We start from the raw sequence: 22360 nt of genomic DNA, 5'->3' as shown, positions 1-22360 counted from the left end.
GGTTTTTTACTTCCAATTCTAGGAGAGAGGAAATCTATAGGATGATGAGAGGCACAAGGTTAATTGATGATAACCAATGGTTACATTGCAGTATAATCACCAGTCCCTTGAGTGTTCAGTCAGTTGAGAGTCCCTTGGTTGTGGTCTAGCTTTGCCCTCAAAGCTTGACTTCTAATTAAATGAACAAAAAGCTGGGCTTAGATGTGTAAACAAGAATGCTCTCAAGACTTGCATTCAAATGGAAACAGTTTTTGTTTGGGTTGAGTATGCAAGCTAAAGATGGCAGTGTTGTATGAGTATTAGAAATAGAGAGTTTTAGTTACACTGTGGCCTGAAATGGTTGGTGTCTCCTGGGTTGGAGGGTGTCTTTTGTCTCCCTCCCAAAGCAGGGAGAACTTGGTAGTCCTCGGGTGGTTCAAGTGGTGAACTGAGTGAGGGAGCACCCTTGTTGAATGGCTTGGAAGGCAGCCCCGAGCGCGTGATAGAGGATTAGTTCCCTGTTACTGCTTCTGACATCCCAAGAGGTAATAGAGGAGCTGGCTTCCTAGGAAGAGCGCAAGTGATTGATGTGACACATACAGGATAGGTGAGCTTAGAGAGTACAGAAACTTTGTGGGAGGTTGTGTAAGTACATTAAAGGCACTAAAATATATATTTCATTCACAATGTCACTACGAAGGCAAAAACCGAGAGCGTGGTGGGTGGTGGAAGACTGTTTTAATGTAAAGTGTCGTAAGAAATCTCTCCAACCACTGATTTCTGTGAACTCCACATTTAATTTCATCTTTACACAGTATGCAATTAAAGAATCCTTAGATTTCTGCAGTAACATTTCTCCCTGCGTCTGCAGATGGTGCAGCTATGCTGAAACCTTCCTGCGTGGGCTCGGAGGGGGATTGTGGCTGCTGATGGGTTCCTCCTTGGGTTCATTGTGCTTGATGCCATCACTACGGGGTGGGCTGTGCAGACGGCTGGGCCCTGGCTGCAGTACTGGGCTCTTCAGAGATGGCCAAATAAAATCAGTTCTCTTTGTCAGGGCTGTATGGGAATGCTGATGGCTTTATTGTCAGGAAGAACAAAGATGAAGATCAAGTATTACTGTTCCTTGTTTGTAATCTGTACAGGCATAATGTTTTCAGACTGTTGCCTTTCCATTTCCACTGATCCTTTGCTTCCCTTCTGAACAATTACAGTTGTGTAGAAGAGAGGCTCCCTTTCAGTCTGCTGAAGGACCTTATTGTGCCTTGGTACCTTTTTGGTAACCTGACTCGGGTTGGTTTTGAGTAACCTGGAGGCTCAGATGCTGTCGTCAGCCATACTCCTTTAACCCTCATGTGTCTGCAAGGTCTTTTCTGAGTCTTTTTTTTCTTAAGGTGCCAGACAGCCCCTCTGTTGAGTTAATCCAGTATATGGTAAACATGTCAATATGCTGACCGTTATGCATTATGCAGATCTCAATCCATCCGGTACAATAAGTGCCTTCTTTGTTGTTGTGAAAGAGATTGTGACACTGGAGATGTTCGCCTTGAAAAGGACACTGTATGGTGCAGAGCTGGGATGAGCACCGCTGGACCGCAGCCACGTTCAGTAGCTGCTTTGGACTTTTAATTAAATAAAGACCTGCCATAGATTAAAAAACACACGATGGGCAGGAAGTGGCTCTGTAGGGAATAAACACCAACGCTGTTCAAAGATGTGCTGCTCTCCCAGCAGGCCCCAGCTCTGGGCTGGGTTGCTGCAGGATGGTGCATCTGAGCCTCTCCTTATAGGAGGCTGGGAGCTGGCGGTGATGCCTGCCCGGCTCCGTGGGCAGGAGCTGCAGCACAGGACTTCTGTGCTGAGTGTTAACTCCACAGAGGTGTTCCTGTCTGGGTAAAGAATCTGCTGCTGCTTGTTATTTAAATAAGCATTTCTTTCAAGAAGTGGTTTCCCACCTAAAATCAGATTTAGTTTAGAATAAATCTGAGATAAGGTATGGAGCTTAAGGAAAGGTGGAAGGCCTGTGTGCAGCTGAATGAAAACAGTGTGAATCTGACATGGTCGTTATCCTGCGTGTTGGTGATCTGCCGAGCTGCTGGGGCAGGATGAGAACACATGCTGCCCTTTTGCTTTTCTGTTAGCGAGGAAAGTAAATGCACAATAGTGAATTTCCAGTTCAGAACAGAGCACAGAGCAGAAGCAAGCTGTACCAGTCATACTTAAAAATGATATCTGCTAGGATATCAAGATCACTTCAATGCAAAATAAATATTCTGAGGAACATTTGAGGTGCTGTTTGGCCTGACAGGCTGGAGTGTATTGTAAGTCCAGTACACTTCTTGTAAAATGGGATCCAAAGAAAACACAGCGCTGCCAAATGAAAACTGTGGTACACTTTGAGCTCTGATTAATTTGTTTTTTATAAAATCCCTTTCAGGGCAATGAGGAAAACGTGAGAGAAGATGATGCATTGTGTTATAATTAACTTTTGAGAACAACGTGAACTTTAAACGAACTGAGAAAAAAAAGTCTGCTTTGATTGGAACTATTTCTCCCAAATATTAGCACAGACCGAGGTGCTTGTCCTACCTCCCTTTTAGGGCTCTGCAATTCTCATTATATGTGTTGAGGTCTGCAAGATGTGACTTCCTAGATAAACTAATAAGTTCTTAAATCAGAAGTGTTCATAAGGTCTTAAATCAGCAGCACGCTCATCTGTAGGCAGTTCCTAGGCTGGAGCCCGCTGGACTTCTTCCTTCTCTGTATTAAGGGGATGAGGTTTCATAACTGAGGAAAGGGAGTGCATACTTTTTCCATAAAGTTCTAGGAATCTCATTGATTTATAAAAGCATTAAATATCTGAAATTAAGTAACTTTCAAGCTGAGACAAACATAAAGCTAAAACCAATATGACTTGTAAAGCCAAGCTGCGGAACCGGTGCAGGAGCAGACGTGTAATGCTTTAGTTAATGGTTGCTGCCATTTCTCTTACAAATTGTTCTTTAGGGTATTGTAATTCAGCTGTTTTTAAACCCATCACTCTGGAACCTTGCCTACAAAATGTCAGCGCAAGTGCAAATTTTACTCCTTTAACAAAATAAAGGGCTTGGAGCAGCTAAGCTTTCTAAAATTTTATGGCAGTAAAATAGATTTTGCTGCTTTGGCTTTGCCATAACAAGAACCATACTGTTCACCTTGTCCTGCCAGGAGGTTGAGGCAGAAACCGAAGCAGTTAAATTGGAGAAACTGTGGTGTAATTTGGCTTTTTTCCACAAGAGAAGCCTACTGCCCAGCTGTCATTATGCTGGTATCGGTGGGCTGTGCTTCGGACGGAGGGCACTGCCTCTTGAGGTTGGGTCGGAGGGATCACAGAGTGGTGGGGTTGGAAGGGGCCTCTGGAGATCATCTGGTCCAACTCTTTGTTTGAAAAGATGACTTCTTCAGAAGAGAATTTCGGAAATCGGAGCACGACTTGGTACTGCCTTGTAGATGCAACTTTACCTGGGCTGGGGCTGTCTGTGGGTTCAGGAGGAGAAGCCCATGTTTGCCTCGTGTGGCTGCTCCATTTGTAAGCAGGGCTGTGATCTCCAATATCTTGTATGTTCCCTCTCTCCCATCTGGCTTTGAAAGCTGAGCAGTGCCAACCATTCACCTTGCTGTTTTCCTTTCCTTGAAGTCAAAACCTTGACACCATGCAGCAGTATGCAGTTCTTCTGTGATCAGCATATACTAAAATGGGAATTTCTCACCTTGCTGCTCCTGAAGGCCAGTTGTTCTGCTAGGTACACAAGGTTTTGTTTGTTGTTTTTTTTTTAAGGTTCTCTTGGTGGTGGCTGCTTGCAGTGCAGCAGTCCCCATTAAAGTAGCCTCTGTTTTCAGCTCAGATTTTACAGAAGAAAGATTTGGAAGCAGTTTGCACAGAAAACAGCTGCTTGTCAGCAGAGATCCTGTCCTGTTATGTTTTTTTTTTTTAACATCACTCTAACAAGAAAGTGGCTCTCTTATTTTGCTTGTAATGTATGTTACGTGCTGTAATCATTTGGCATGTTACCTGTCTCTTAATTCCTTGTTGGATGTTAAGAATTTGTTGTTGGACATTAGAGATGCTGTGGTTTTAGTGTTTGCATTCTGGATCCTTTTGTTAGCTGAAGTTATTAGCTTCAGATAAGTCCTGTACTACAGAAGGGCTGCTTTGGATTGTCAGAGTGGTTTCTGAATCTCTGGACTGTTTGTCAGGGTTAGAATTAAAATTTTTGGCTTCAGTGTTTACGTTGAGGCTTATTCCTCGTCTGAGGAAAAGATGTTGTTAAAACAATTAAGCCTAGCATGTGTAAGAAGAGAACCTTTCCACAAAATTAAATTGCTTGGGGTTTATTTAAGTTTTGGGTTTCCCAAATAAATTGGCATTTGACTTTGTTTGCTTAAAAGCAAGTCATTATCTGTTCTGGGGAATCTTTATTTCCATGTTTTCCATGGAAGACAAAGTCAGAGGGAGTCCAAGAACAACAGCTCTGCACGCCATCGTTCTTTGTCTTACTTCAAAGTGTATTTTGTCTAATTATTGCATTATTATTGCTTTTCTTCCAGTGCCTTTAAAATTCTTATTGTGGTGCATGTATTAGATGGAAGGATCTAATACATAGACTTATTAGGGAAAAATCCTTTTGGCCATTGTTTTCTAGAGTGCATTGAGTTCAATCTCATGTTTTCAAGGGAAATTCCTCACTGTGATGCTGTGTGTTCTTGTAAACAAACTTATCCTGTTTCTTAGAGGAACTTTTTTGTCTTGATGCCAAAAATCAGTGGAACTGGGTTCACAGGAACATGGGAATGCCACGCTTTAGTTACAGGTCCAAGTGCTTTCTTTCCTCCCAGCTGCAGTGCAGGCTGTGCTGGGCACTTTCTGTGGTCCTGGTGGTGGTGCTGGTCTATGGCAGGGCTAGCAGTGAGAATTCAGGCTAGTTTACCTTCTGACCCAGGAAGAAAGAACGATTTGAGCTGTTTAATTTTTTTTTTTTTTTTTTAGATAATGTTTGCCTTTATGCCCGTGTATCATGAAGGCCGGGGGGGAAGGAGGAAGTAAATGCAGTGTGCACTGACCAGTGGGCTGCTGTCTGTGTTACTTCTCGGGAGCTGTGCGGCCGAACCCCTGGTTGGATCCCATGTATATCATGATTTTAACTTGCAGCAGGACATGCAGATGCACTCAGTTTGTGTTCCTCAACCTGTTGCAGCTCTGTTTTCCACAGCAATAATAAAACAAGGCTTCCTTGTCTGCTGAAGGACATGGCTCATAGCTGCTGCTGGTAGTGCTGGTAGTGATGGGTTAAGTGATGCAAATATTCAGGATAGATGTAAACTGAGTACTCATTTCCTATTTTAACATTGCAGCCTAATTATTAAGTTAAAACAAAACAGAAAAACCACCTGGCGAGCGTATGGCCGCACTACAACTTTAAAAGTCTTAAAAATGCTTTATTGCTAACTTTCCTTTTTTCTTCCCCATTTTCAGTTTGTGGGCCGAACGTTGACATTCGCAATGATATCCATGAGCTGAAACGTCTGGAGAACTGTACGGTAGTGGAGGGTTTCCTTCAGATTCTGCTCATCTCTAAAGCAGAGGATTACCGCAACTTCCGCTTCCCGAAGCTGACTGTCATTACTGACTACTTGCTGCTGTTCCGTGTGGCAGGCTTGGAAAGCCTCAGCGATCTCTTCCCCAACCTCACAGTCATTCGTGGGAGGAACCTCTTCTACAACTATGCCTTGGTTATCTTTGAAATGACAAATCTGAAGGAGATCGGGCTTCACAATTTGAGGAACATAACCCGCGGGGCCATACGGATTGAGAAGAACTCTGACCTGTGTTACCTCTCCACAGTGGACTGGTCTCTCATCCTTGATGCGGTCTCTAATAACTACATTGTTGGAAATAAACCGCCGAAGGAGTGTGGGGACTTATGCCCGGGAACGATGGAGGAGAAGCCGCTGTGCGAGAAGACCTCAATTAACAATGAGTACAACTACCGCTGCTGGACCACCAACCACTGCCAGAAAAGTAAGAACTGAGCAGCTCGTGCCTTTTGTTATCTCTTTCTGAAGTAAAGGTTTAATTTTGTGGTTGTATTTTAAGCTCTTTAACGACCTAAGCTTTTATTCTGGTATGTAGGCCCACATGACATGTTACCCAGTTACTAGACAGATGAATTCCTATCAGCGAGTAAAGGATCATCACACTCAATTAAAACAGCGACAAAACAAAACCAGTCACGAAAACTCACAAACTTTCTGGGCTACTTCCTCATTAAGAAGTGCCAAGTGTTTCAGAGTAGAATTGGAGCCATTGTAGCAAAGCTGGAACCACTTCTGTGCCTGTGAATGATTTAGGCAGGAGATGGCTTTCGGGTACCATCTTCTTGCTGAAGTGACGTTTCGTGTGTGTCTGTGTGCCTCTCATTGCTGTGCTGTTTCCCCTCTGGCACGCACCTTGAGGAATTTCTGTTATAATAAGTTCTGTGTGTAAACATTTTTACTGAAATCATTTTTTATAGTACAGTCTGTAGTGTTAAAGAGTCGATGGCTATCGTGGCTCCCAGTGAAATAATTCTTGCCTGTTTTCTTGTTATCTGGCACGACGGGGTTTTTGTTTTTCTGATAGCAATCAGTAGCAAAAGCACAAGCTGATCTCTTCTCACTTTTTAAAAATAGAGTAAACAAATACATAGTTTACTCAGATAACACGATTGCATGACAGGCTCTTTGAGTTCATCCTGTAACTTCAGGAAAGCTGAGCCCTGGAGTATCAGCAGGTCTTAATTACAAGCAGTCGTCGCTGGGAGGAACGATTCCTAAATTCCATGCACTGTCCTGAGTAAAGCTGCTCTAATGCTGGGAAACAACCTCGGCTGTTCAGCCTACCTCCGTCTGGGGAAGGTGGTTGTTTACTTCTTTTTAGGTGGGTAAAGCCTTCATGTTCAGTTAGAACTGAAATGGAGCACCTTGTTGGGCCCTTTCAGTGAGCATATATACAAAAAATATCTCAGAAGTCACGGATAGGACTGTGATTTTTTATTAATAACTTGTACAGGAAATGAAGTTTGTGTTAAAACGAGAAAGTTCCTCACACTTAACTGGTAGGTATGTGGTCTGAGGTGAGGGAAGTGAGCTGCTCTGCTTTGTTCCCATGTGCTGCTATGAGTCGTTTGGCTTCAGCAGCCAAATTTATGTCCTCATCGCGAGAGTGCAACTCCGTTCTCTGCAGTGTCATAGGTGATTCCTTTGCAACCTCCTTTGCCATTAGTGGTTTGAATGGATGTAACTAGAGTATGTTTAATAGAATACTTTTCCTGCTGTGTGCTGTAGCTATTTGGAGTAGACAAAAACAATGTACAAGGAAAGCTTGTTGACTTGTAGGGGAATGTTAACATAATTTGGATCCCAAATGCACATGAGAAGAGATCTGTTTAAATAAGATGAGGTCATAGTTAAACTGTGATGACAGCACTTTTAAGGAAGGAATGCAAGTAATGTAGTTCTTTCCCTGTAGCTTTCATCTTCCTTTTGTGGGAGATCATGAAGAAGAAGGCAAGTATTGAAATATAGCCTTAAAAGGCTCATGACGAGCATTATGCTGCAAAAACAGCCTAGTTTTAGGCTCTAAACTTCAGGGTATCTTAACATGCAGAGCGTAACAAAAGCTACCAAGTTCTATTAAATAAATGGTGAAGAAATTGGACCTATTTAATCTCCTAGTCCTGATAAGCTACTTTGGGAGGGGAAGGCTTTCCATTTGCCAGCTGTTGGTCTTAAAAATAAAATTAAAAAAAGCCAAACCGCAATCCAGAAGTCAGTTCCCTTATGAAGATGACCGAGAGAGGTGTAAATGCCCAGTTGTTCAAAAGGAAGCTTTTAGACTGTTGTGCTGCATTGCGTGAATGTGTTGGCAGTGAACTCCTGGTCTGGAGAGAATTCTGCTGTACAAAACTGCAAGGGCATGAAAAAGAATAGAGGCAAGGACTTGAAGTGACTGCGTGTTGTTATCTGTGTTCTCCTTCCAGTGCAGACATGAGACCTATGCTATTTTCCAGGGCTATTTTCTCATGTAGTATTTAATTTAACCCTGACATTCTCCTTGTGCGTCACAGTAACGTTGAACTGAAAATGCTGTCTATCACTCAGGGTTCATTTATGCCTTTTTATTTTTCTTTGTTCTGGATCTGTGGAGGAGTGTACATGAAATCTCTTTTGTCCTTGTGTAGGTTTTACGCTGAAAGATATCAAGTTGGTGGGTAAAACGTTGTGTGGGAGCACTGAGTACTTTAAAGTAGCCTGCCTTCTTGTTTAGCGTTGCCACTGAGTAGAAGTTGTTTTCTTCCTTCTCCTTCTTGCTCACAAACAAAGGAAAAATGCTGTGCTTCCTTCAGTGTAACTTGTGCAGGAACAATGTCGAGGGTGGAGGGAGGAGAGAGGGAAGGATATGCTGTGTGTGACTCGCAATAATCCATTGACGTCTCTGTAATAGAATGAGCTACAAAGCTGTAACTCTTCTCAGTTTTTTTTTAAGGTTCATCCTAAAGTGTCAGCAGTGTCTCTGCCAGCTGTGTTCCCTGGTGTCTGTGCAGTGTGCATCCCTTTACCTGGGAGTGCCCCAGCAGCAGCCTTACTTTACTGGCTGTGCTGTGTTTGGCATGCTGTGATCTCTGACCTGCAGAGTTTGCTTTTGGTGTACCAAATGCCTGCCGTACTTCATTCACTTCTGTTGCAGATCCCCATAGAAACCTCTTCTGAGTTAGAAAAGTACTGAAGTTGTTTGCATGAATGGTTGGGCTTTGAGGCACAGGCAGAGATGGAAGAGGTAAAAACGTAGTGCTCGGGCACATAAATAAGAATCTCTTTGGCTTTTTTTTCCTAGCAGATGTGACTGCTGGGAACACTTGTGGAAAGCTGCTTGCATCTTACTCAGCGATTGATGTGAGAACCAGAAACATGTTCCTGCTGTGCCCCTTGAAAGAGCAGTCACTGGTGGCACGTTCGCTTGGCCTGTCCATTGACCTACTGTAAAGAGAACTCCCATTGTATTCTATATTCTTTTGCTGATGGCTAAATTTTGAGGTTTGCTGCCTTAGTTGCTGGGTCTTTGCATAAACCAATTGTGAATTGCAGCCTTGAAAGCTTGCCTGGAAGTTTCGGATCCCTTGTCTACCAGAATCTGTGTTCAGTTTTTTGAACGAGTCCAGCTAATGCTTCCTACAGAACTTGTGCTTGCAGAGGCCATGAGAAGCAAAGCAGGCAAGTTGTGTGCAGGGAGCAATAGCAAAACCAGCAGTGATTCAAGTATGTAGCATCTGTAGGGTTTTTAGGGTTTTTGGTCTCTGCATCTTAATCATTTATCAGCTCTGCATCCACCATCAGGTATCAGCTGTAAAAACCATGAAAATGAAAGCGATTGTCTGAAGTGTATGAGAGACCTTTAGAATTAGATTAAAAAAAAATAACATGGGTTTAAATTCTTTTTCTAGCGAGTTGGGACTGTGTGTGTTTGAAGAGGTGAATTTGATGTGAAAAACAATAGCTTGTGTAGACTGCTCCAAAATACAACAGAAGAAAACTTCAGCCTTCCAAGTGTGTGAAACCAAAGACCACAGAAAAGGCATGTGAGGATTTAGAGGCTGATAAAGAAGCAGATGGCAACTGAGCACAAAATGTTTTCAATGAAAATGTATCCTTATTCCTCTTTGAATTGCTTTGACAGTGGCCTGAAAAGATGCGGTCTATGTGGGGAATGGTGAACAGGAGGGAAAGAATGACAGTGAGTGGGAAGCGTGGTCCATATGTATCTTCCACTGAAATGTTTAAACATATGGAGACAGTAACATGATGTGTTCTCACAAATATTCGGAATCTGCTCCTGTTTGTTTACACGGAGCTCAGCAGATAATGCAGCTGAGTGGTATCGTTTGACACAGCTCCATTGACTCGTGCAGTGCTTACCAGCGCGCGCCATCTGGGGCTCTGCTCCCTGTTGATTCAGCAGAGTAGTGGCGAAAACCATGTGCTGGGATTTGTTTTCCCTTCCTCCTCCTTGGTCTTCCCTCTCTTTCTCGCTTCCCTGTCCTTTGGTAATGTTGAATGTATGTGAACTATGCACACAGGAGGGAAGGGGGCGAAAGACCGCAAGGAGACAAGCTGGGAGCTGGAGGTGCTGGATCACACTGCCTGTATTTTGTTTTCAATTACATGCATGCACTGCTGTTTGCTTTTTTATTCAGAGGTATATTTTTGTGTTTTGTTTGCTTGTTTGAATCCTGAAATGTAGTAGAGATTTCCTGTGTCAGCAGAAGGCAACGTGTGTTGCAAGTTTTTCTCTCCTAGCAAGCAGATGTGACATGGTACAACATTAAGTGGAAAGAACTCATGTGCGTAGCACTGATCCAGCTGCTTCTGCTGGGTTTAAGAAAAGCAGAAAAGGCTTGATACAAACCTGGACGTATTTAGACGTTGACAGGTTGTTTGTCCATTTGGTTGGTATGCAAACTGCAGCAAATAAACATCTGATGTGAGGAATAAACAGAAGGGTGGACAAAAATATTGGAAAAGACACAGTTGGTGTCACCACGTTAGAAAAATCTGGAGCATGTTAAAAATTTTTTTGTTAGTGTTTTGGTGCTGAATGAAGCTTTCCCTGACTTTCAGTTCCCTCCTGAGCAGCCTGCTCTTCAGCCAGAGGGTTCCTGGAACTTGTATTATGGCTGTGAGAGCATATTTAATTAGGAAGCTGGAGCAGCCGCAGAGTAGTGCAGGCCAATCTGCAGTTAATTAAGGGAGCAGCGGTTCATGTTCTGAGAAAAGGGCTAAAATGTAATTGTGCGTTTGTTGTTTTCCTTTGTGCTGTAGCAAGGTTCTGTTGCAGGTTGCCATAACCTGGGAGGAGCATCTCAAGTCCTGCAGCCAGCGCCAGGCACCAAAAACCAAGTGCTGCTGTTGACTATTTGTGATCTGTGTTGGCACAACTATATAGCATTTCTGGGGAGGCCTTCAATTTTTTGAGTTTTGTTTTTCATTATTAAAGGCTTGATACAATGAATTGTGTGCAGCAATGAGATTTTGCCAGTGGCTTTTTTATTTAAAACACTTCAAAATCGATGCAAAAGTTGTAATTTATAAAGTCAAGAGTAATACCTTGAATTTGTAAGGTAGAATGAACTTTTCTTAGGATCTTGAACCTCGTGTTTTCTCCTTGCACTTGCATACGTGTGCACAGTTTTTCTGCTTTTGGTTTTGCATGCAATGCTTCTGCAAATAGCAGCTAAGTTCTATCACTGCACAGACTCAGGACAATGTAAGGTTTGAAGAATTACTTTTTTTCTTTAATTATTTTGCCTTCTTTTGCTGTGGTGCAATTCTGGGTCTGTGAAGTTAAATATGTGTCTAAACTTGAACATCAGCTTTGGTTACCATGCACAGCATGGGTTTCCTGGCACGGTTGATAGATGTTAGGCAAATGTTTGGTAATAGAATAGGCAGTTGTGTAGTTAATTACATGCAATGTAAGACTTAAGTTTTATGATAAATTTTCGAAACAACTGAGAATAGCTAGCAAAATGTCAGGGAAATGTCAATTGTAAAACCAGAAGAAAGCTGTGTTTTTGCTAATGTTGCAGAGACAAGGCAGACTTGCTCTGGCTCAGCGTTTTCTGCAGTTCTGTGTCTGTGCCTGTTTCTTGTGCAAGTTGGCTGTTGGCTAAGTAGTTGCTGGGGATTCCTGTTGTGAGAGTGATTGTGTGGATGTGAGTGAAGGTGAGCTGAGCCGTGCCCTTCTGTGTGGGAGGGGGCCCAGAAGAGGTCTGTCCCCCACCCAGCTCTCCATCTGCACGGATTGCACAGAGCTGCATCTGCACTGATGGCTGATCTACAATGAAATTTGGCTGAATGGGCTGAAGGAGATTTGGAAGTGGCCATGTGAGCAAAGTCACTGAACTCACCAACCCGATTTTTGTATGAAATAAAGGTAAATCTGAGTTAAATCCTGGATCAGTTGTGCCCCCTAACATTTTGAATGATATGTGCCGTTTTTCTTTTTCCTCCTCCAAATAGCATGGATGTGGGAACTAATTGTCCTGAAGTGTTTTCATGAATTGTTTTCATGTGGCAAACAAGTTTCTCAGTGTGTAACTGTGATGAAGCAGTCTTTGTTTAGGCTTCCTTCCCACTAATGGTGTGATTTCCCTCTCAAGTCAGTTTATGGCTCTGAGAACGAACTTGTAATAGGATGCTTGAATAACAGTACGTTAATTCAGACTGTAGGATTACTTTGGTTATTTTTTTTAATCTCCTCCTCTACCCCCTCCACTTCTGGGGTGAGCTGGGCCTTATTCAGTTGTTGAATCTCTTCCTTTCCATCCCCAGTGAAATTCTCAGCGTTGGCAATGCAATGTGTATGTGCTGTCAGCTCAGCACTGAAAATGCTGTAGCCAATGACTTGTCCACCATAACGTGGTCAGGTCCTGAGGTGCCCACAGTCTGCATGGGTGAAGCTAAAAGCCTGTGAGCTCAAGGTGTTCTCATTTTTTCTTGTGGACTGTATCTCCGTAGGCGAGATGAACCTGTGGCTACCTGCCCACAGCACCACTGTGTGCCCTGGCTAATCATTAAATGTGTTTGTGTGACCCTTGACACCATGAGTGAGAACAAACTGGGTGGGTGAAGTGAGGATCCCTGGTTGGTATGCTGCTGCCGGGGGGTTTGGTTGCTGATGTGTGTGGTCAGAGGGGCTTAGGATGCAACTGCAAGTCCTCCTGGTTGTTAGCTGAAGTTCAGCTGGTGCTCTTAGGTGGGTGCAGCCTGCAGCCTGTCCGTCAGCATGACCTTGCCATGTGTTTGGTACTTGTTGTGACATACTTGCTTTATAGGCGCTTAGCTGTTCCCCTCTTAATAAACAGCACTCTGTGACTATTGATGCTGTCCGCTTCCTGCGTACTCGGTGTCCTTCCATCAATGGTTTTTCCAACTTGTTATTCGTGTAACGCAGTTGAAGGCTCTGCTTTTCCTCTTTTCATCTTCTTGCTTGATGTGATCAGTATATGGGCTTCTGGGTGATAACGGCCCTGGTTCTGTGACATGATGCCACTTAGGAAGTATGCTGGAAGTGTTGAGCGCGCAGCGAAAGTCTTTTATATCAATGCAGCCTTGGGAGGAGGAGATGTTTTTCTATGTATAGCAACTTCCCATATGGGATGGCGAGGGAAGGCTGCAAGGGGGTTGCCTGTCTCTTTAAGTGGGTTTATAATTGGCCAGGAATTTTTGTCAGCTTAGTCACTGCAGCATTCAGCGGATGAGGGAAAAAAACCACAGGCCCCAACCGTTACAGCCGTGGATAGGCTCTGTCATCCCAAAGGAATGCATGTGAACAAAACACTTTGTGCGGTGCAACGGTTGGCCTAAACAGTATTGCATTCTTAGAGTGGGCTCTGAGTCACATGGAGCAGATGGATTGTTTCGCTAAAATGGAAGTTATGTATCACTGAGCACCGGACCGAGCTTGTAAGCACGGTTCAGAGAGGTCATGATGTGGGTGTGGCGAAGGGGTAGAAAGGTAAAGAGAGGAAAAAAAAACAAAAGAGAAGAAATGTCCTTGTTGTTTGGTGAAAATGGCTTCTGTGGCATTATAAAGGTAGGAGGATGCTTGGTGCTGATAATTACAGTGCTGGCACACGGCTGTAAAGAATTCTCCCTGGACAAGAGACAAGTATGGTGTTAATTCTGAGGCCTTTGTGGTCCTCAGATGCGCAGTACCGGGAAGCCTCGTGCTGCACGAGCTCAGCCAGAGAAACTGCCTTTGATGGGAGGGGGGAAAACATGCCAGCCAACCGACAGCAATAGCCCAGCACAAAGTGGAGCCCGGCCCTGCTGGCTGGTCATGGCACCGCTGCTCAGCAGCTCCGGCCTGGCCCTGCCCTGTGCTCACCTGTCTGTTCCACAGCCCTCCTCTCTGGCACACCATGGGTTGGCCGGTGAGAGACGCGCTCTGTCGCTTGGGATGGCATTTCCCATCGTTTGTTTTTATCTTTTCCTGAAAGAGATCAGCAATAACCTCCCAGGAGCAGAGCCCACCTCTGGCCCTGAAGTGTAGAGAGGAGGAGCTGCGATTTCTGGCTGAACCAGTTCAGAGTTGTGAATGTTCTTCTGTTTGGTGGGGAGTTCTCTGAAGGAGCAAAGTGCTTCACCTGCAGTGCTTGGGGGAGGCCGTCTGGCCATCAGAACTGGCTGGTCACACAAGGCATGGTGTGCAGACCTGAGGTTGCGGTGATGCACTTCTGCACAGACTTCTGCCATTGGAGAGCCTGGGGTGGAGTGGTGAGGGTGAGCCCAGCATTCAGTACTTCCTCCTCCCAGACCAGCCACCTTTTATTAAGGGGAAATACAAGAAAGCTTCGGAGTTTGAAGTTCTCAGTACTACACACACACAGTGGTGCCCTCGTCTTGCTGGAAGCATATGGGTGCCGGCAGCAACTGCACCAGAACACTTTAAGCATGTCTAACAAGACAAATCTGTACTATGTTTATTTAGTGAAATCGTGTGGCAAGAAGTGAAACTCTTTACTTTTCTGTGTGTGCTAAGAGATCTGCATCATCTGACCGGGACACCGGAGTGCTGCTGGGATAAGGATTGTCAGCAGGCAGTGGGCTTCTGTTTTGCCCTGTTGTCCCAGTCATTATTCCAGTATCCAGGGGAGACTAATGTTGGTGTGTACAGCTCTCTGTCTTGCCTCATTAAACACAATGCCTTAAAGCAGTAGGGTTTTTCGTTTTGTTTTTCTTAACGAATCATCCCCACCCCCCAGATCTTACTAGAAGAGACTGAAGTAAAACGAGCCTTCCTGTTTGTGTTCCGGGCAGGCCATGGCAGTAACTTGCTGGGGTTCTTGCAGGCCGTGCTCCTGTGTTCTTTGGAAGGTCTCTGCCTGTCCTGTCCTCCTGTCTGCTGTGAGGAGCTGGGAGCCTTCCTGCTGCTGCTTGTCGCCTCTTTCCGGAGCAGCACCGATGCGATCTGCCTGTCTGTTGCATTCTGCTGCTGCTTGGTAAACTAATGAGCAGAGGCACTGCAGCTGCCAGCAGGAATTCCTTTCCAGCAGTTTTGTGAGAAAAGTCAGCAGGATTAGGGCTTGGTTAAAACTTGATGTTTCAGCAGATCTGCTATGCAAACCATTTGGATGAGGGAGAGAGCAACCAGAGCGGCAACCAACTTTGCTTGAGGCGGAAGAGAACTGTGGGAAGAAGAAGGAGACAGTCTTGTTCTCAACAAACTGCAGTGCTGCTCAGATGTGAGCGGCTTGGTGTGTTTGAATATATATGTATATATTATGTGCCTCTTTTCTGGAGCAACGCTCTGAGCTGCCCTCTGTCCTGGCTTAGAGGCAGCAATTATTTCAAAAGCCTTTCTGAGTGGCTGCTCTGATGTTTTGCTGCCAGAGGTGCCAGCTAATGCCAGATCGTGCACCAGGTCTCGCTGCTCTGCAGCACCTCCCTCGGTATCTGTCTGGGGAGGGAGCACTGGGGCACCTTCTCAGTATTTAAAAATAGAAATAAACATCTCATGCTCTTTTTTCCTTCCTTGATTAAATTTGTAGGGTTTGTGTTGGGCTTGTTTTGGTTTATGTGGGTAAATGGGTGTGTCTTGTGCACGATAAAAGCAATTGCAGGGAAGTTAGAGTCAAAGGATTATGTTCATGCATTAGTTTAGAAGCCACAAGGTCTTTGATCGTTCTGCTTTCTGGGTCAGTTTGCTGGGTTCCACTGTTCTAACCGCTAAGATTGAATGTGTTTGTTTTGGTTCCCAGTGATGGGTGTAATGTGGTTGCAGGGGGAGGCCAATGTCCCGGCAGTGTGAGGTCATCTGTGGCCATGGCACGTGGGGGTCTGGGATGGGACCTTGGTCTGTACCCCCTGGGAGAGCAAACACAGGAGGTGAATCTCATCGTCTTCCTAGTAGAGAGGCTGCAAAAAGGAGCTGTCTAGGATGTAGGAATTGCAAGTCTAGCAGTTGCAGTAACCAACAGAGGAAGAGTCACAGATGTGATTATGGTAACGTACTTCTTAAGTAAAATTAGATGTGGGAATTGAACTTGTTTTTAATTTTCTTCTTGTCTCAAGTGCTTTTTGTACTACTTGTTTTTTCCATTCTTGTGAGGCAGGTGTGGTTTTACCTTTTTAATGTACTGCAGTAATGAATGCTTAAACTTCTGCGTGTAGTTGTGGAAGATGAGAGACTACATTTGTCAGAAATAACAAAAACACAGCGTTTGGTCTGTGCTGCTGTGGGAGCTGATGGGACACCCAGAGGCGAGCGATGAACCAGTTAAGCAGAGACCAAGCACTGGTTTAGCAAGCCAGTCTGAAAGCAAGGCATGAATGGAAGTTGGTGGTTACAAACTTGTTTCTCCTACTCTGTAGCTCCTGGACCAAGCTGCCTTAACTCTGTAAGGGAATTGTTTCTTCAAGTGACTTCCAGTTTAATCATTATCTGGGTTCAAAATGAATCTTTTGTCTGTAGCATTCCTGTCTCCAGGTGACCAGAGTATTCCTGAGGGCTGGGTCTGTATGCATGTCCTTTGGAAGACCTCTGTTGACATCTTAGTCTGCTTTCTCACTACTTGTTATGTAGAAAGAGGTGGGAAAATGGTAGTAATATAGGAAAATACTTGTGAGTCACTGGGCCAGATGGTCTGTTTTGTAACGTGTTATAGAAGGCTGTTTAATTTGTCTTCAGCACTGGGTTTTGTGAATTGGAGGCGTAGAAACTCTCCAAAGCCAAGTGGTGGTTCAAAGCCCTTGAGTCCTGTAGGGTTGGATGAGTTTTCAGGGAGTTTCTCTCGCAGACTTGTTGCTTCTGCTCAGACCAGGGGGAATGCTAACCTATCAGCGCTGATGTCAGAGGCCTTTGGAGATGCTAATAGAGCAGTGCAAGTGAAAGAAGAGTGCGAGTGGTCTGGGGAAAGGTTACCTCTGGATTGCTGCTTGTTTGGGCTGTGCTTTGGGTGGATGAAGTGAAACTGGAGTATTTCAGTGTTTTTCAGTATGATATCCTGACTTATTTATCTTTTTTTTTTTCTGGTATTTTTAGGAAATGCTGCCGTCCGCAGCTTTCAGAGCTGACAACTCCAATGTAAGGTGTCTGAAACAGGCAGTTGTATTGGAAAATCTAGGCCAGAGGATTTTTCCAACTGTAAATACTGACTCATGATGTGAAAAACAACCACACTTTTTTTGTTCATTAACATAATTTACTTGAAGGCAAGACAATGCACTTGACATGGCTTTTTATGCCCAGGCTTTTACACAGTTATACATCTCACGGGTTCTAAATTGATTGGTTTAGGTAGGCCAACCAAAAGGGACCTTTTTAATCTGTAATATCAATTCCCAGCTCGTCCAATTAAACTTGACTTACTGGTGTCATCTTGAGTAAAATCAGGCACCTTAGAAACTCACCTGTCTCCCAGTTGACCCAGCTGGAGTTCTGCTGGGCTGCTGCCTGGTGAAGCCTGGAAGCGCGGAGCTTCGCTTACAGCAGCTGGCTGCAGAACGGGGGAAAAGTGGATTGTGGAACTGAGTCCTGCTCAGCTCCTGCTGGAGCCGCAGTTGGGTCTGCATTCAGAGAGAGCTTCAGGTTGGTGCAGACCCTGTTCTGCTGTCAGCTGCCCTCTCATCTGGTGGGTTTGGGGGTGACTTCACCTCGCATGGGTCATGGGGAAATACATGGGGTTGTGGAACCTCCCCAGCCCTGTGTTCCCCAGGGCTCGTTGTTGTCAGTCCTCATTTTACCCCCCACGCCCATCAGCCTCTTTTGTTAATCTGTGAGTTTTGGGAATGCCTGAAGAGTGTTTATTGCTTTTATTGTTTGAGTGGGAAAACGGCCATGGAGCTTTGATTGTTCTATGGCAGGAGAAAGGCTATGTGGAACCCCAGGCTTTTTTTTCTTTTTTAACCCCAACAAGGAGTGTGGAAAAGTAACCAGTAATTTAATTCCGAGTGAAAAATCTCTTGCTGGTTACAGCCTCGGGGCATGCTTTACTTGATTCCAAAAATCAACCAATAAATAAATTTAATGACTCTCTAACATGTCTTGTTAAAGTATAGATCAGTCAGTGCTGCGAAGGCATTTTGGAGATGAGGACTGTGGGCTTTGTGGGGATGGGAGCTAACAGCTGGGTGTCTGTGCTCACTGCTGGCTGCCCGTACACTGCAGTGTGCCATGGGGGAGAACTCGAAACCTGTTCTGCTGTGCCTCGTTGGGAAAGCTGGGATCTGGGCAGGGGGAAATGAATGCTAATCTAAAGCAAAATCTTAATAAATCTTAATAAAATCTAAAGCAAAAGTGGCTAATTTTGAAGCTTCTAAAAGAAGCCACTTCTGTTTTTCTTCATAGGGGTTTTATCTTTCTATATCTATCAAAAATTCAATTTTTAGATGGTTGGTGTCATAAAAATGTCAACAGATGTAAATGATGAATGCCTTGTCTTGCTGTGGTTTTTGCTGCTCTGATAGATGGCTTTCTGCAGGACAGGGCCTTTTCTTCTAACACATTAAGCACGTATCAAATGTTTCAGAATGATGCTAAGCAATGGTCCTTAAGCTGTGTATGCCTGCATCTTCCCTCTGAGTAAAGAGCAGAAATACTAAATAACTTTTTATTCCCAGTAACTAAAAACCAAATGCTTGTAGACATTTTGTGTGTTCATTTACATGCTAAATGCTGCTGGTAATGATTGGAAATGTGTCAGCTTCTTTGCTCTTTCATGTTTCCTGTATTCAGAAATCTACTTTGCTTCAAATTTAGAATTGCGATGAATGTCCCAGGTAATAGAAATAAGGGAATTTATTGCTATTGTTCTCTATTTCATAAAATCCCCAGGATGCTTTTTTTTTTTTTAATGTTCTCAGTACCTTTAAATTTTTAATTCTATCACATCTTTTAGATCAGTCTAATCAGCATTTAGCTTCATGTACCTGAATTCTGCAAGTCTCTTACCTGTGTTGTGGGTGATGCATTGCCTGTGTCTGCTCTGCGTACTGTTCGGTGCATGGGCAGCTATTTTGAATGGTCTCACACCTTCACGTGGGCTCGCTTTCTCTTCCTGTCCCATGCTTGCTTTCCAGGAAAATAGCTTGTAAGTTGCAGTGTCCCAGCTGTCCTGTAAGGAGCATGTTGTTACGTAGCGTGGGTATTGTGCACGAGTTCATGTCTGTGACTGGTAGCTGGTGCCTTTTAGCTATCAGCATGAAGAACTGATGAGCATCTTGCTTGGATGCTTTGATGTCAGATGCATTTCTGTTATTCTGCAAACCTGTTTTTTTCCATTGTGCTGCCGTAGTGACGTGCAGGACTATATTAAAGTTCTGTAGCTTCTTGCTTAGGGAAAATCAGTCTGCTTGGGTGAGCATGCTAGAGGTTTTTGGAAGCATGTGGAATGCCTATTAAATGAAAGAGACTGCGATTCATTGCTTCAGTACGAAGGTTCATCAGGACAACTTCAGGTATTTTTCTTCCAGTTTGCTATTTAGGGACTTGAAAGCATTGTAGAGGAAGAGGGAAGAGTACACAAGATGAAATACCTGCTTCTCCTGTTCTTGCTGGTGTTTATTGCTTTAATTTCCCGTTTTCTTCCACATATCTACTCAGATTACCAAGGCAACAGCACAATGCATGGACTTGTGAGTCAGGAGGAGAAAGTACTTAGTCTTAGATAATAATTTGATTGCTAAGTCCATATTGCTTGGTTGTTTTGTGAGGAAGTAAAGAACATGAGCTAATTGTGTGCTCTGGAAAGCCTGATCATTGTTTCAGATGCATCTCAGCGAGAGGTTAATGGTGTAGTGCAGCATGCAGGATGAAATGCTGTATGAATCAAACTCTAGCTCTCCTAAGAAGTCGGAAGTGATGGAGACAACTTACTGTATAATGCATGATCCAGTTATAGTAGCAAGTGATTTGTTTCACTTAATGGCGTCTGTATTAAAATCACACATTGCAGACCCTTTGATTGTCCCCACGCTTAATGGGGTGAATGGGAGGGTGAAATCAATTATCTGCTGACACATTGCTGCAGGTACGTCTGCAGGGGCATGAACTGCTGCTGTGGTATTTGCTGAGCAGCCCTCAGTGTGTGCGTGTCCTGACACCAGGGCTTCCTATTGTGAGGTGGAACAGGCATTGAAAAATAACAACCCCTGCTTCCACTGAAAAAAAACCCCAAACAAATGAATGTCTTGAGATGCCTGTGTTTCTAAATTACACTAAGAATTGTATGAAAGCTGCTTGTCTCCCGCTTCAGCATCTTTATTCAACCAAATTCATTTACAAAGGAACAACGTATATTTGGCCAAGGAAGAGAGGTCAGTTTGGTGTGTTAAAACACTTCTTAAGTGGGCAGTGTGCAGGAAGGAGAAGTGCTGGGGTTTGTTTCCCCTGAGCGTCCCAGCTCTGCTGCTGTTCCTGACCTGCCAGCAGTCACTGTGCCCCAGGCAGCAAGACATGGAACACCAAATGACAAATGTGGCTTGAATAATTGCATCTAGGTATCATTTAGGAGCACGGTACAAATAAGCATATTTATTTTTCATTTTAAAGAAGGAAAACAGTGCTGATCTATGTTGTGTTATGGAGCCCCGGCCTCCTGGTAGCTTCCTCTTCTGGAGTTCTCTGAGACACAGAAGAGAACAGAAGAGTTAGAAGAGGTTTTCCTGTAAGGAAGGGAGGCTTTAGCAAGTACACGTCTTAATGTGAGGAGGATTTTTGTTTGTCTGAGATTGCATAATCACAGAATTGCCGGGGTTGGAAGGGACCTCAAGGATCGTGAATCTCCAACCCCACAGGCAAAGGCCACCAACCTCCACATTTAATTAGACCAGGCTGCCCAGGCCCCCATCCAACCTGGCCTTTTCCTCTGGAAATCACTTGTTAATGGGTAGCAAGTACAGAAATTTGAATGTGATGGTGGGAGAGCTCTATTTCATAGGGGGGAAGTTATGGAAGATCTTTCTGTGGGATCCTTTCTCAGCAAACATGAAGCACATTGTATGTAGCTTGCAACTTACTGACCAGGCTGGGAGAGCTCTGAAGGGAACACGCTGGTTTCTGGTGTGTACCCTCATTCTCTCGAATTCTCTAGTAATAGCAGGCCTAACATTCTATATTTTTATATATTTATATATATATATGTATATATTTTTTTTATTTCTTAAAATATACAAACTTAGATTGTTGCTTGGTGGTTGGTTTGCCTTGCTGTAAGATGAAATAGTTGGCACAGCACCAGCTGTGGTCGGCGTTTTTAGAAGCAGAGCTTCCAGAAATTTTGGAGTGCAATACTGAATTATATTTGTATTTCATTGGTATTGAAGGAAGATGCCCATCAATCTGCAGCACAGCTATACAGGAATGGCTTTACTTTTTCTATTCTTTCCCCCTCTCATTAGTATGGCTGGTTTAAATGCCTCCTTGCCCCGCACCAACCCCTGTGCTGGTACAATTGTTTATGGACTCGAGCAGTAAGTGGGAGCAGAGAACTCCATCTGGTTTAAAAATAACTCGGTCTTAAAAACTAAACTGTATTTTTAACCTGGGTCATGTTTCTTGCTCCAGAACATGGTGCAGCCCTGTGAGTGCTCGCAGTGACGCAGTGTGGAGGTGCTGCAGTGTCCTCGGGGCAGCGGGGGCTGTTCCAGCAAGGTTTTACCTTATCCACCAGGGGAAGGAGGCTGGGAAGTGAGCATGGAATCTAGTTCTGCTGCTTCCTCAGCCTGCAGCGGAGGGATGTGCGTTGTGGATATCTGGGGGCTTTGCATCTCTTCCATTCCCTAGAAAAAGTGCACGGAGTCATCCTCGAGCCCCAGCAGCGTTACAACAGCTCAGCTCTGCCAGAGTTGCTTTTTGTGGGTAAAAGCTGGCATCTTCCTGAAGCAGAAATCTCATCTTCAACTCTAAAAGAAGGAAGAATCCCGTGCACCTTACACCTGAAGGAAGAATTGAGCGTGCAGTGGCTAATTACTCAGAGGGCTCAGTCTTCCCATCGGTTGAATTTTCAATTCAGGCCTCTCTTCAGCACAGCTTCCCTCAGTGCTCTCTTTTCCACAGTGGGGAGAGGGCTAATTTTGTTTTTCTTGCGCTTCACAAATTTTAGTGTATTGAAGGTCCTAGGAATGGCATGCCTTGGTCCCTCATATGGCTTCCTGTTCAGACCCGGGCTGTATCTGTGCGGCCCTCATTGAACCAGCAGTTGTTTTTGAGGCTGTCACTTTTGGGTCTGGGACAGTGCTGGGGGTGATGCTGTTGGGGCAGTGGGAAGCTTGCCTGGCAGGGCTTAGCCTGGATCTATGCTGTGTA

General features: G+C 44.2%; 1 protein-coding gene across 2 annotated transcripts in view; it reads left to right on the top strand.

The window, feature by feature from the left end:
* The window catches only part of IGF1R (insulin like growth factor 1 receptor), a 151230-nt gene that overhangs the window by 18585 nt on the left and 110285 nt on the right, over positions 1-22360 (top strand). For both annotated transcript variants that reach the window (XM_031587777.2, XM_031587776.2), the window contains exon 2: positions 5492-6037. In XM_031587777.2, coding sequence (XP_031443637.1) covers positions 5492-6037 — 546 coding nt within the window. The remainder of the gene's footprint in view (positions 1-5491; positions 6038-22360) is intronic.

Source organism: Phasianus colchicus, chromosome 12 (assembly GCF_987193195.1).
Source record: "Phasianus colchicus chromosome 12, bPhaCol1.hap1.1, whole genome shotgun sequence".
In the NCBI taxonomy this organism is placed as follows: domain Eukaryota; kingdom Metazoa; phylum Chordata; class Aves; order Galliformes; family Phasianidae; genus Phasianus; species Phasianus colchicus.
This window is presented reverse-complemented; position numbering and strand designations above follow the sequence as displayed.